This window comes from Sinocyclocheilus anshuiensis, unplaced genomic scaffold, assembly GCF_001515605.1.
Source record: "Sinocyclocheilus anshuiensis isolate Anshui unplaced genomic scaffold, SAMN03320099.WGS_v1.1 scaffold117, whole genome shotgun sequence".
NCBI classification, from domain to species: domain Eukaryota; kingdom Metazoa; phylum Chordata; class Actinopteri; order Cypriniformes; family Cyprinidae; genus Sinocyclocheilus; species Sinocyclocheilus anshuiensis.
In genome coordinates, this window is record NW_015536624.1 from 1,552,559 (window position 1) to 1,565,867 (window position 13,309).

Below are 13,309 nucleotides of genomic sequence, written 5' to 3' on the forward strand. Positions count from 1 at the left end.
GCCTGTGTGTGTGTGTGTGTGTGTGTGTGTGTGTGTGTGTGTGTGTGTGTGTGTGTGTGCACAGTGAACAAAACTGTACTGCTGAGTCTCTGCAGGTTAAATAGCCAAATACATGTATGGCATGCATAGATTTGCATGAACGCACGTATATGGTCTCGTATCCCTCCTCAGGTCAGCAATGTCAAATCATAATTTTATAAGGACTCTAGTGTATGCAACAACTGTTCAAACAATACTCCTTCAGTAACTAGTCCACTAGTAACTTGTAGTAAAATCTGCTGTAAAACAAGGTCTAAAGGGGAGACTGGGGCATGTTTTGAGTCCAAAGTCCAATCACATAAATGTCTGATTTCTCAAACATTACGTTTAGTTATTTATTTATTTCAATTTTATATTATTTTATTTCATTTTCATTATAATTTTATAGCATTACTATTTATTCTTTTATTTTAAATAACTAAAAATCTTTGATTCCAGGCAGCTCCCACTGTAGTTGCTCATGTCGTGCATCAGAGAGCAGCACAGACTCATGTTTCTGTCTCTCTGACAGCTGTAAAGCCTCTTGGGGGCAGCAGCTGTTTCGGCACATTCCTGAAAAGACGTCTCCAGAATTTTTGCATTTAGTCAGGGGTGATGCAAGACACAACAGGGCTTACTGGCAGTCTGTGGAAGCACACAGGATTGCTTGGAAAGTGTCAACAAGACTCAAATGTCAACAAGACTATTTATTATTATTATTATTAAAACGTATTAGTTTTTCATCCATTAATACAGTATTATTTAGGCAGAACATCAGTTTCCACATAAATAACAGTTCTAATGGTTAAGTCAGATAACATGGAATATATGAAATATAAGTGTTGCATGTTTCATATTTAAAAGACAACAGTCAGTGGGTCATTATGCCAAAAAAAAAGCAAAACCAACCGAACAAAACGTTATGATACAAGACAACATGTTGCATGCATATGTTGTAAACTGAATTATAGTGCTCACACCCCCAAAAAACTGAACATAAATGTCCAGACATTCATCGAGTTGTCATGTTTTCACCGTGTTTTCACACACTTATAAAACACCAATTTAATACATTTAATATTTAGGTTTGAATAACCTTATTTAGTTAATTTGATTCCATTTCCACATAAATAACAGTTCTAATGGTTCAGTCAATTGATCAGATAATATGGAATATAATTGTTGCATGTTTCATATTTATATGATAAAGTCAGCTGGTCATTATGGTAAAAATAATAGAATGATACAAAACAAAAAGTTTGTTGTATGCATATGCTGTAAACTGAATTAGTGCTCACAGACATTCATTGAGATGTCAGGTTTTCACAGCATGACCGGCGAAATCATATTTAAAAACATCGCAACTGACAGAAAGTGCTTTGTCACTGTGGCATCCTGACCTCTTCATCCTCAAAGCAAACCGGTCTTGGCCGGATGACCGTTACCGTGACATGTGAAAGTGATGAAGCATTTGGGAAAGGCCTCTCTTAAACAACGCTGGAGTGATGTAACATGATTTCCTCTCCTCTGCTGGCCAGCGTGAAGGAGAGAGAGAGGCAGAGGAAGTGAACACTCGGGCAGAGCTGTGACAACACAGGAAATATCGAGAGTTGATCTTGGAGGGAGAGTGTGGAAAACACATTGAGGGTTGCGCAGGGATTCTTCACTTTTCTGAAACATTTCAATTGATTCACTATATAAAATGATTTGTGAGTTTTTCTATGAAATGAAGGGCTTTTGCATTTGGAAAGGTGATTTTTAAAGTAAACGTTTGCATAGGGTACATATATCCTAAGATTTGATCACAGAAAGCTGTTAAACATTTTAAACATTATTGACCAGGAAAACAACCCAATTACTGGGCATGTTGTCACATTAAATGGGCTAAATGATCTTAATAGTAACTGGTATTAAATAGCACTTGTTATTATAAGCTAAACAGTAAAACAATTTTGGAACCCAAAACAATTAATGAAAAAAAAAGAAAATAAAAGTATTTGTTTATTTATTTATTTGTGTTTGTTTGTTTGTTAGTTTACTAATAAATTGTATTGTGGTTTCTTGTTCTTTTTTAAAATCCATCTATCTATCTGTCTGTCTGTCTGTCTATCTATCTATCATCTGTCTGTCTGTCTATCTATCTATCTAAAGCACTTTGAATATCCGTGTATGATATGTGCTATAAAAATAAACTTGCCTTGCACTGACTTTCTAAATTGATAAAATTGCCTTTCTCTATAAATTGATAAAAAAAAAAAAATGTTGGAATTTTATGGACATTATTTTTTTAAATCCTGTTTTAACTAAACATTTTTTTAAATTTAAATTTGATTGATCAAGTGTCAATGAAAAACATTTTATCATGGACGTTTTTTTTATTTATATATTAATAGACCAGTCTACTGACATGTACAGTAAATGCACACTCCTTGATTTCTTTTTAACTGTCTAATATGTTTACACTCCATTCACAATGTTTTAACAAGTCAAACACTCCACTGATTATCACAATACAATAACTTTGTTCATATCAACTGTTTCTATAATAGTTTATATGAACATATTTTACCACCATTGCCCAGTTATAATAGAAAGTTATGATAGTTATGATTTTGTAAGAGCACTTTTGCAATAAAGGGGAGGAGATGCAGGTAAAATTCCTTGCAGGTATGAGCAACAAAGTTTCTCTTGCTACAGTTCAGTTTGCAACATTTACTGGTAAACTCCCTACTTATCAATCATTCTTCTGAAGAAGCGAATAAAACAAGATCACAATCGCCCTATATTTAGCCTGACATTTTCACTCCGCCTCCAGACATCTGGAATTCATTGTTACAGTGATCTACAGCTCATGGAGTGTGGTCTTTACTCTCTTCTAGGTACCAGACTGTTTGTTTTTTAGGATCAAGACGAGATATGATAAGTGTGATTTTATAGACTGTGTAAATGTGCAACAAGCTCAAGGTAAAGGTCTTTTCTTATGTGAAAAACGATGTTTTCAGTGATTTTCTCATATGATTTGTTTCCACTGTTTTGACAACAGAAGGTTTAAGTAACATTTGTGTGTAGATCAGGTTCTGGGTTATTCTACTTTGTTCCTTTTTTATTGTTCAGCAGTCAAAAACTCTGTAGATCATATTTACATGAAAAGGACTCATTTTGAAATGATTACTTGTGGATTGATGATATTTAATTGTATGGATCTATTAATGTTTTCAAAAATATACCATAAATGCAATTTAGACAGACAATGACTTTAATATACATATGTTTATTTGAAAATTAAAATGTATAATTTTAATTATGATATGGGATGTAAAGTCAAAATTGTCTAGTTGGTAAAGACTATAATAATAATAATAGTAATAATGATAACAATAATAATAATAAAAACAATAATACTAGTAATAATAACAACAACAACAACAATAACCATTATTATTAATCATAATAATAATAATAACAACATAAATTATAAATAATACTACTACAAATAATTTAATAAATAATATAATAAATAGTCAAGGTCAATGTGATGTTACATGTAGGGACCCACTGGAAATCTTGTGACAACAAGACCATTATATCATACAGGAAATAACATCACATCACATCACAATATGGTTTTTCTGTGGCATCCTCACTTTTGTAATTCACCTTTTTTTTGGTTCCATCTGACGAGCATGACAAATAAAAAATGTATTAACTCATCAAAGTGATTACTATGACAATATTACATTATAATATTTGTTGTGTTGTTGTGTTAGAGTCCCATAGCAGCAGTCCTGACGGATCCATGAGCATTAGATCTGTTATCAGATGTACAATCTGTAATCGATGACAGTGTTATGGGTGTATGAGGTGAGGAGGTTTCCTCTTTGCCACCCACTCCTAGATGCCATTCTGTCTTTCTATAGCTGTCTCTCCAGCACACAGTCTCAGATTGGTACGGGTTCAGGCATGCCCATGCTGACACATTAACCCTTATATAATTCCTGCTGGTTCAAACCAGCCCAGGGAAACATCCCGGCAGGATAGACATCTGCCAAACCGGTTTATTCCTGCCCTGCCTCCAGATGATGGAGGAGACTTTCACATGAGATGTTATAAGTGTAATAATTAGAGGAGAAATCATTCTTCAAAAGAGCAGACATAATAGTTCTGAATGAACCCAGTAAATCCAAGCTGCCACCTATCAACCATCCCAGAACAGCCTAGCAACCACCTAGAGCATCTTAGCAACTAGCCCAGAACACCCTGGCAACCGTAGCATCGTGGCAGTGAATTCTGTGCATACAGTCAAGCAACATTTACTTTAGAAAATCTAGGCTTGTGGATATGTCTTATAATGTATCTCTTTTCATGTGCTTCTTTTTCTGTTTAAACGTTTAAACGTTTCTTGTTCTCGCACATTCCTAAAATGATTCCAAACCTCTGCACTATAAAAAAACAACAACAACAAAAAAAATCCGAAATGTATGGCAAGAACAAATAAACTGGTAGCTGTGGTTGCCAGAACTTTACTGTAAAAAATATAGAAGCAACGTTTTATGGTTTTAACTTAAATGTACAATGTATAAATAAATAAATAAATATATATATACTGTATATATATATATGTATAGAAGGTGCACAGTGTCATTCACACAAATACTAAACATCAACATTTACATTTAACCATTTAGCAGATGCTTTTAACCAAAGTGACTTACAAATGAGGACAGCAGAAGCAATCAAACCAACAAAAGACCAACAATATGTCAGTGCTGCTGTGACAAGTCCTGGACACTGTGTTAGACACAGTAAACGTAGCAAAGTGTTTTTTTTTTAATAAATAAAAAGAAGAAAAAAGTAGATAGAATAGGAATAGAATAGAGAGAGCTAGTGTTAGAGGGTCAAGTTATTATTATTTTTTATAATGAATAAAAAGAAAACAGGTAGATAGAATAGAAATAGAATAGAGAGAGCTAGTGTTAGAGGGTCAAGTTATTATTATTATTAATTTTTCTGTAATGAATACAAAGAAAACAAGTAGATAGAATAGAAATAGAATAGAGACTGCTAGTGTTAGAAGGTCAAGTTTTTAAGAAAACAAGTAGATATAATAGAAATAGAATAGGGAGTGCTAGTGTTAGAGGGTCATGCTTTTTTATAACAAATAAAAGAAAACAAGTAGATAGAATAGAAATAGAACAGAGAGAGCTAGTGTTAGAGGGTCAAGTTATTATTATTAAATTTTTATAATGAATAAAATGAAAACAAGTAGATAGAATGGAAAAAGAATGGAGAACACTAGTGTTAGAGGGTCAAGTTTTTTATAATAAAAAAAGAAAACAAGTAGATAGAATAGAAATAGAATAGAGCTGCTAGTGTTAAAGGGTCAGTTTTTAAAATAAATAAATAGAAAATAAGTAGATATAATAGAAATAGAATAGAGAGAGCTAGTGCTAGAGGGTCAAGTTATTATTATTTTTCATAATGAATAAAAAGAAAACATGATAGAATAGATAAAGAGAACACTAGTGTTAGAGGGTCAAGTTTTTATCATAAAAAAGAAAACAAGTAGATAGAATAGAAATGGAATAGAGACTGATAGTGTTAGAGGGTCAGTTTTTTAATAAATAAATAGAAAACAAGTAGATATAATAGCAATAGAATAGGGAGTGCTAGTGTTAGAGGGTCATGCTTTTTTATAACAAATAAAAGAAAACAAGTAGATAGAACAGAAATAGAATAGAGAGAGCTAGTGTTAGAGGGTCAAGTTATTATTGAGAGACAGTAGTGAATGAAAGCATGACAGAAATTCTCACACACACCTTTCACGGATGATTTCAGTCTTTATGGTACACCTGAAACTCAGGTTGTGGTTTTACCTTTAGTCTCAGTGGTTTTACAACAAAGAATTATGAAACCTTACGCAACACAGCATAGCTCTGAAAAATCATGATTACATCAGTTTCCTTCCTGTGTGCTCCTTTGCCTAAACTGATTTAAATGACTTATTCATATGAAATTTTGGGACTCATCCCATTCTACATTTGCCGTGTCATAGTTATAATTCATCCGGAATGATTTCATTCATTCAGCTCACAGTTTACTCAGATTCCTATCAACTTCCTTTTTAAACCTTATCATTTCCTTAAGTTTTCTCATTCTTTACATTTCTAGTACAACAGTTACATTCATAAAACCTGATGTGTGTGTTATATCAGTTCACACGTGTTACTCCAGAATTACAGTAACATTACTCTGTATTTTGACCATTCCATCAGCATGAAGCAATATTCTCATTCTTCTCCTTAATTAGCCATCTTCAGACCTCAGGGTCATTTCAATAATGCCACACATGCCTTTGAAAACAGCACAAGTACATACATGCATGTAAAAAACCACCAAATGATGCATTAACAGCACAGTTCACACAGCAGTGATTTCAGGACATGCAACAGAATACTGCTGATGCTGAGCAATATGATTGCTAAGAAATAATAGTCAAAAAGCTTCAAAAGTTTGCGATCAGTAAGATTCATGTTTTTAAAAGGAGGATGCATTTATTTAATCACAAATACGGTAAAAAACGTAATATTGTGAAATATTATTCCAGTTTAAATAACTAATTTAATATATTTTAAAATATAATTTATTCCTGTGATGCACAGCTGAATTTTCAGCATCATTACTCCAGTCTTCAGTGTCACATGATCCTTCAGAAATCATTCTGATTTGCTGATTTGCTGATTTTATAATTATCAATGTAACAGAAACTGTGATATATATTCGGTCATGTTTTTCCAAACTTCTGACTGATACTGTATACTGCTTTCATTATTTATTTAACTATGCCGGCTACAGGTTCTGTAAAGGTGAATAGCTGCGTGCATGAAATGTGTGTGAGTGTGTTTTAAAAATGTATACTTACATTTACGTATTTAGTACACACTTTTATGCAAAGCAACTTAAATTGCTTTCAAGGGTTCCCTGGGAACCAAACCCACACTAGCAGCAGTCACTAGCAGCAGGCTTTCACACCGGAAGAACCTTTTCATAATTCCTAGAACTATTAGCAGAAGTTCCCCCTTTTTTTGGCATGTTCTCACCGCAGAAAAAAAAAACTTAAAAACTTTTAAATCCTGTTAATTAAGCCAGTTAAATTAGCTCCTACTTCAGAGTAGGGTCTAATGGTGCATTCAAGTCATGTCGGATAGATCGTATTTACGAGTTGAACACACATGAACGCCACCACAAAGTCGTTATTACGAGTGGGAAACTCGAAATTTTCTTTAAGCCCTGAGTTTCCGAGTTGGGGGCATGTCAATGAGAAACATGGCGGAATCGATGGATGCAACGTCTGTAGTTGACAGCAAATTTTTGTTTAAATTGATAGTTTAGTTTTCCTATAAACTTAAATTGGTCATGTTCTTGTTACGCAGCTAGTTAATAAAATCCAAGTAAAAAAATGCAGACCCTGTTGTATTTTCTTGTAATTTATTAAAAGAAGGTACACCGCCATCTTGTGCCGACTAAACTGACTTGAACGCACCTGACGTCGTAATTACGACTTGTCAACTCGTAAATACGAACGTCCCAGGAGGACTTGAACGCAGCATTAAACAGTTCTATAGGAACTACCAGTGACGTAAGTGTATGCTGATTGGCCAAACGCATACGAAACACCGGCTACCCAGCATTTTTAAAAAGCCATGTAACAATATTTACTCCACGAACATGGAAAACAGCGATAACGGCATTTAGCTACCTGTTGTCTGCAGCGTTGTGTTCTTTTCCCAGCCTCGATGATATGTAACATTGCAAGTTGTCACAGGCGATTTAGTCAGATTTTCATGCTCTTTCAATCGTGTAAATTTCGTTTACATTCCATCTCTGTTATCAAGAAACCAAAAAACACACAACAAAAACAGCTCCAATCACAGCGTTCTCTATTCACCGGTTATCGATATTTGTAGTTTCTAAAACTAAGTTCCTAGAACTACGCGGTGCGTAAGCACCTTATGGGGCTTTCGCACCAGATTAACCTTTTCATGTTTCCTAGAACCAGTGTTGGGAAGATTACTTTGGAAATGTAATAAGTTACAGATTACAAGTTACCCTATTTAAAATGTAATAAATAGTGTAACTATTTCAATTATATTATTAAAGTAATGTAACTGATTACATTTGATTACTTTTCAAAATTGAAAGGAACACTCCACTATTTTTGAAAAGGGGAGTTGGAAAATGAGCCTATTTTCAAAAATAGTGGAGTGTTCCTTTAAATTTCTACATTTTTTAATTTTTTTTCCCCAAATTGTTAATCATTTTCAAACATTTAAAGCAGGCAGGGTTAACCTTACAGTAGTAGGCTACTTAACACTGATTACTGTAAGACCTTCAAAATCATTCTTGCACTAGAATTACGAAGATAATTTAATTTTAAAGCACAGCCACCACAAAATCAGACTTTAGCACCTCTTTTTACTTTGAGATGGTTCTGAGGTTAAATACAGATTTAAAATAATAACAAGAAATAGTTTAATAGCTATGATACTGTCTTTGAAATCAAATCTTTGCATAGCGAAACACCGGCATTTAACAATGCCTTGGAAAAAAACAAACAGTTAATTTAAAAATAAAGCATATACACAAACCCAAATAGGAAATAAAACAATTATCAAATAAGCATGTGTCCTATTCTGTGTCCTAAACTCCTAAATGTCTTAAAATTTTAGAGCAGTCAGTGCAATTTTGGAAAGAAATCAATCAAATCTGTATGTGTGTTAAAATATTTAGATGTAACCTTTGTAATCGTTAACATTTTTATTAGTAACTGTAATTTAATTACACATTTTTTCTCAGTAACTGTAACTGATTACAGTTACATTTTTTTTAATTAAATTACGTAACGCCGTTACATGTAACTAGTTACTCCCCAACACTGCTTATTGGAAATAAAACAGTTATCAAATAAGCATGTGTCATATTCTGTGTCCTAAACTCCTAAATGTCTTAAAATTTTAGAGCAGTCAGTGCAATTTTGGAAAGAAATCAATCAAATCTGTATGTGTGTTAAAATATTTAGATGTAACCTTTGTAATCGTTAACATTTTTATTAGTAACTGTAATTTAATTACACATTTTTTCTCAGTAACTGTAACTGATTACAATTACATTTAGATTGTAATTTAATTACGTAATTCCGTTACATGTAACTAGTTACTACTACCCAACACTGCCTCGAACTATTGGTGGAAGTACCTGCTTTTTGCCGTGTTCGCACCACAGGAACTAGGAATAGGTTTAGTTCCAGGAACAGTTCTATAGGAACTACCAGTGACGTATGTGTATGCTGATTGGCCAAATGCATACGAAACGCCATGTTAAAATATTTATGCTGTCAAGTGGAAAGAGATTCTTCATGCAACCATAGATGACAATAAAGAACCTTTATTTTTAAGAGTGTATTGAACATGATAAACCACTTTGACTTAAAAGTCTGCAAAAATATTACTGATTGTGCCAAACATGTAATATGATTATAGCATTCTCATCAAAAAAGGATGAACTTTTGCACATGAGATTTATGAGATTGTATTTTGCTAAAAATGCTTAAACATTCACATTCAGGAACATGATTTATATTGCATGTTGCCAGATTTTGTTCATGCGCTCCAAGGTGTCTCTCAAGGTCATGCTAAGGTCTGATCTGACTAACCGGAAATAACACTTTGGCACAGAGTTGAGGCCAAACACTTGCAGGTTATTCTAATAGAGTCATCTAGGGCTAGAAGATCACTTCTGACCTTTCTGCAGTGTTTCTGTGTGAGCATACAGGTACGTGTCAAGGTACGGTTTGGACTTTTTGTACAGTCGGTCTTTGATCAAGCTCCAACAGGCCGGACACACCTTGGCCATGGGAGGAATTCTCCTTTTCCCTTCTTTTCTTACCACGGTATCTTTTTCATGTTGTAGCTCTTGGGTTTCAGGGCAGTAGGCGGGATTCATTTATTTGACTCACGGCTCTGGAATGCCAGCTCACAGACACATACAGAGAGAGACGGAAGGGATGAAAGGACAAAACAAGGAAAACCAAGAGGTTTGCGTGCACGGGGAGAGTGTGTGTTTGGTTTGGCGGAGTTCAAATGTAAACCATATCATCTATTTAAATTTGTGGCTGTGGAAAGTAAATGTTTTTTTTATGCGCGTTGGAGAGGAAGTGCATCGGGGAATCTCCCACGAGGCTTCCTTGTGGGATGCTGGCCACAATTTCCGCCAGGGTCATACACTTGTAAACACAAATATGACAGATGAGAGTCTGTATATGTGTTTGTTTGTCTAATAAGACATTAGAGGAGATTTCTGAGAATTGACATCAATAGTCATTCTAATAGTGAAAGCAACAGGATGTGTAAGAAAACCGTTTTAAACAATCCTACCAAAAACACAATTTAGTTTTGAAAGCATGCAAAGACCTTATCAAGCAACTTTGAAACAATATGAAAGTGTAATATTGCAGGCAAAGTACAGTACATGCATTATATTGCAAATGTGTTAAGAGTGTTGATAGGCAAACGTAAATGCAAAAAGCAGAGAACTTATTTTGTAGATTCTCTCATACTAATACCATATTATATTATTATATTATATTAAATACATGTTAACAAAAATATAAAATGAAGGATATACATTTTAATAGGGAAATGTAAAATGTAAAAAGATTCATTTACAATACACTATGGTGAGAAGGACATAGCCTATAGATTTAAATTACAATCACACACACACACACACACACACACACACACACACATATATATATATATATATATATATATATATATAATATTTCCATTGTACCTTCTTACCTCACACATTTTCATCTTTATATTGCTCATAATATTCATTACAGGTGTTAATATTATGTTAAATATCTCTGAGACTCGCACAGCCTTTTAAATTATATCCTGTGATGACTAAAACAATACAATAATGTTCTGGCAACCACAGATACCACTTTTTGTTACAGTTTACCACATTACTGTTATTATTTATCTTAAAACTCATAATACAGATTTTTTTTTCTAAGCAGTAAAGATTGATTATGGAGAATAGTAGATGAAACAATGTGTCATCTATAATCTGTTGACCTTATTTTCAGTGACTTTTGACGATCTGGTCATTCCCCTCATTTTTTTTTTTCTAATATCCATCTCCAAATAAAGGTAGACTGACAAAGCACTGTATTTTCCCTTAAAACTCACTCATTATGTAGTTTTTTAAGAATGTGTCAGTGAGGTTTGGTTAATGATACACTCTATAAAAAGTAACATATCCAGTTGTTACTTCAATGAGTTATTTAGGCATGATCTTTTAAAATAACATTCATTAGTGTAACCGAAAGAAGCCAGAGTGATTCAGTCAAATTAAATAATAATTAGAACTGGTATTTTTCGATTTCGCCACATTTTAAAGTGACCTGCATGGCAAAACATTTTGCTGTGTTTTCTGAATACAGCCATGTAATGAAAGTGAAGAATGACACAAAACATTATTATGATCATTGCAACTTTATTCATTATATGAACATTATTGTACCTCACACATTTTCACCTTTATAATGCTCATAATAATTATTACTAGTGTTAATAGTATGATGATTATCTCTTAAACTCTAACAAAAAAGTATTTCTGTTCTAATGTTTCAATCAAATCCACAAACACATTTTTTAAAGAGCCATATCAGCATAAGTGTTCATGCATGCACAACACATGAAATAATAAATTATATATATATTAGAGTATTGTACTTTTAGATGTGGCACTGAGAAATCACAGTATTTTGAACAAAGTTTGTGAGACCACAGCTCATTCAAATATTACAAGAAGACAATGAAAAAGTAAATAAGAATTGTAGATGCAAATGTCAGTTTATTTTCACAAGAGAGTAGGAAATAAATAAGCAAATAACAATAAATAAATAACCTTAAATAAATAGCTACAACAAATATTTCTTCATGTAACATAAAAATCTTCAATGTGAGATTCAAGTATTTCTGCGAGCGGCTGCGTTCAGCAACACAAATGGTCATTGAGACACCCTCATGAGTTTAGACGTACAACAGGTCTATTTGTGAGGCTACACTTCAAGTGAAACATTTTCTACATTATCTAAATGAGCCGTTCAAGTTTCATTCCATTATGAAGTTTCTTCGCCATTCAAGTCCATTGGATGTCTCCCTCAGCTTGTGTTTTCCATCACTTCGTCCTCCACTCATCACGTTCTCCATGCACGACTTGGGAGCCTGTTTTTCTTCTACAAGAAGGTTCAGTGAACTTGATTAGCCCACAAACTTGATTCTGAGTTCATTCAGTTCTCGGTGCCAAGTCTATGGTACACTGGGTAGAGAAGGGCCACCACGTATCCATTCCTCCTGCTCTGCTGGTAGAGAGTGTTGATGTCCTCCTCCCAGCTTGAGCTCGGGCATGTAGTGTTCAGAAGCCAAGAGATCTCCTTCTGCTCCTCGCTGCTAGACCGGAGCTGCTGATGAGACATCAGGCTGAAGTCCTCAGGACAGCTGCCCATCATTTGTCTGGCTTGCTCCTCAGCAGGCTGGAAGGGGAGAACATTGTACAAAGTTGCTTCACTCTGCGTGGTCTCGACGGATCCCTCCTCCGTGTAGATCTGCATGAAGACCACCAGGCACAGGACGAGCAGCCAGCGCTTGGCGGGGCTCTTCTCGGCCGGGGGCAGATATTTGCGCACTTTGGAGGGGTACATGACGCGGGTGTTCCTCTTGCGCGGGCGCACCGCGGCTCCGCGGGGAGGGAACGCCGGCTGCTGCGGCTCCGGGATCCGCTCGAAGGTGAAGATCTCCGGCTCGGTGTTGCGCGGCATCATCGGTCTGAAATCAAACTGCGACTGCAGCTGGAAGAAAGTGTTTGTCGGTAGCGAGAAGGCCAGGCTGTCTGATCTGGTGTACATTGCTAGTTCAGGTCAGTTCCAGTACGCGTTAGTTGCTCTGTGTCTCTGCTTCTCAAAAGTGACTTCTCTAACTTCAGCGTGAGGTTTATATATAATTTGCTTTTAAGAGACGCCCATAAGAAAAGCCACACCTCCGGGCGAGACGGAAAATACCTGGTTTTAGCCAAAAATTCCAACGTTTTACATTAATATATGAGCTCAACAAATGTCAGTAGCTATTAGCCAAGTCTGCTTGACTTCAGACAGCTCAGTAGAAAATAACAAAGGTTATATAAAAGTAAAAAGATACATTTGTCAAATTATTTTTTCATTTTA

The 13,309-nt window shown here is 34.7% G+C and overlaps 1 protein-coding gene across 1 annotated transcript; it reads right to left on the reverse strand.

Moving 5' to 3' along the window:
* Window positions 1-11,563: 11,563 nt before the first annotated feature.
* LOC107653130 (torsin-4A-like) lies at window positions 11,564-13,083 on the reverse strand. Its single transcript, XM_016439769.1, has one exon. The coding sequence runs from the start codon at window positions 12,992-12,994 to the stop codon at window positions 12,380-12,382; it is 615 nt and encodes a 204-aa protein (XP_016295255.1). The 5' UTR covers window positions 12,995-13,083; the 3' UTR covers window positions 11,564-12,379.
* Between the last annotated feature and the right edge of the window lie 226 nt (window positions 13,084-13,309).

Bases quoted from the DNA above. Each gene is read 5' to 3' on its own strand.
- LOC107653130 (XM_016439769.1), bottom strand. From the start codon at position 12,994: ATGTACACCAGATCAGACAGCCTGGCCTTCTCGCTACCGACAAACACT.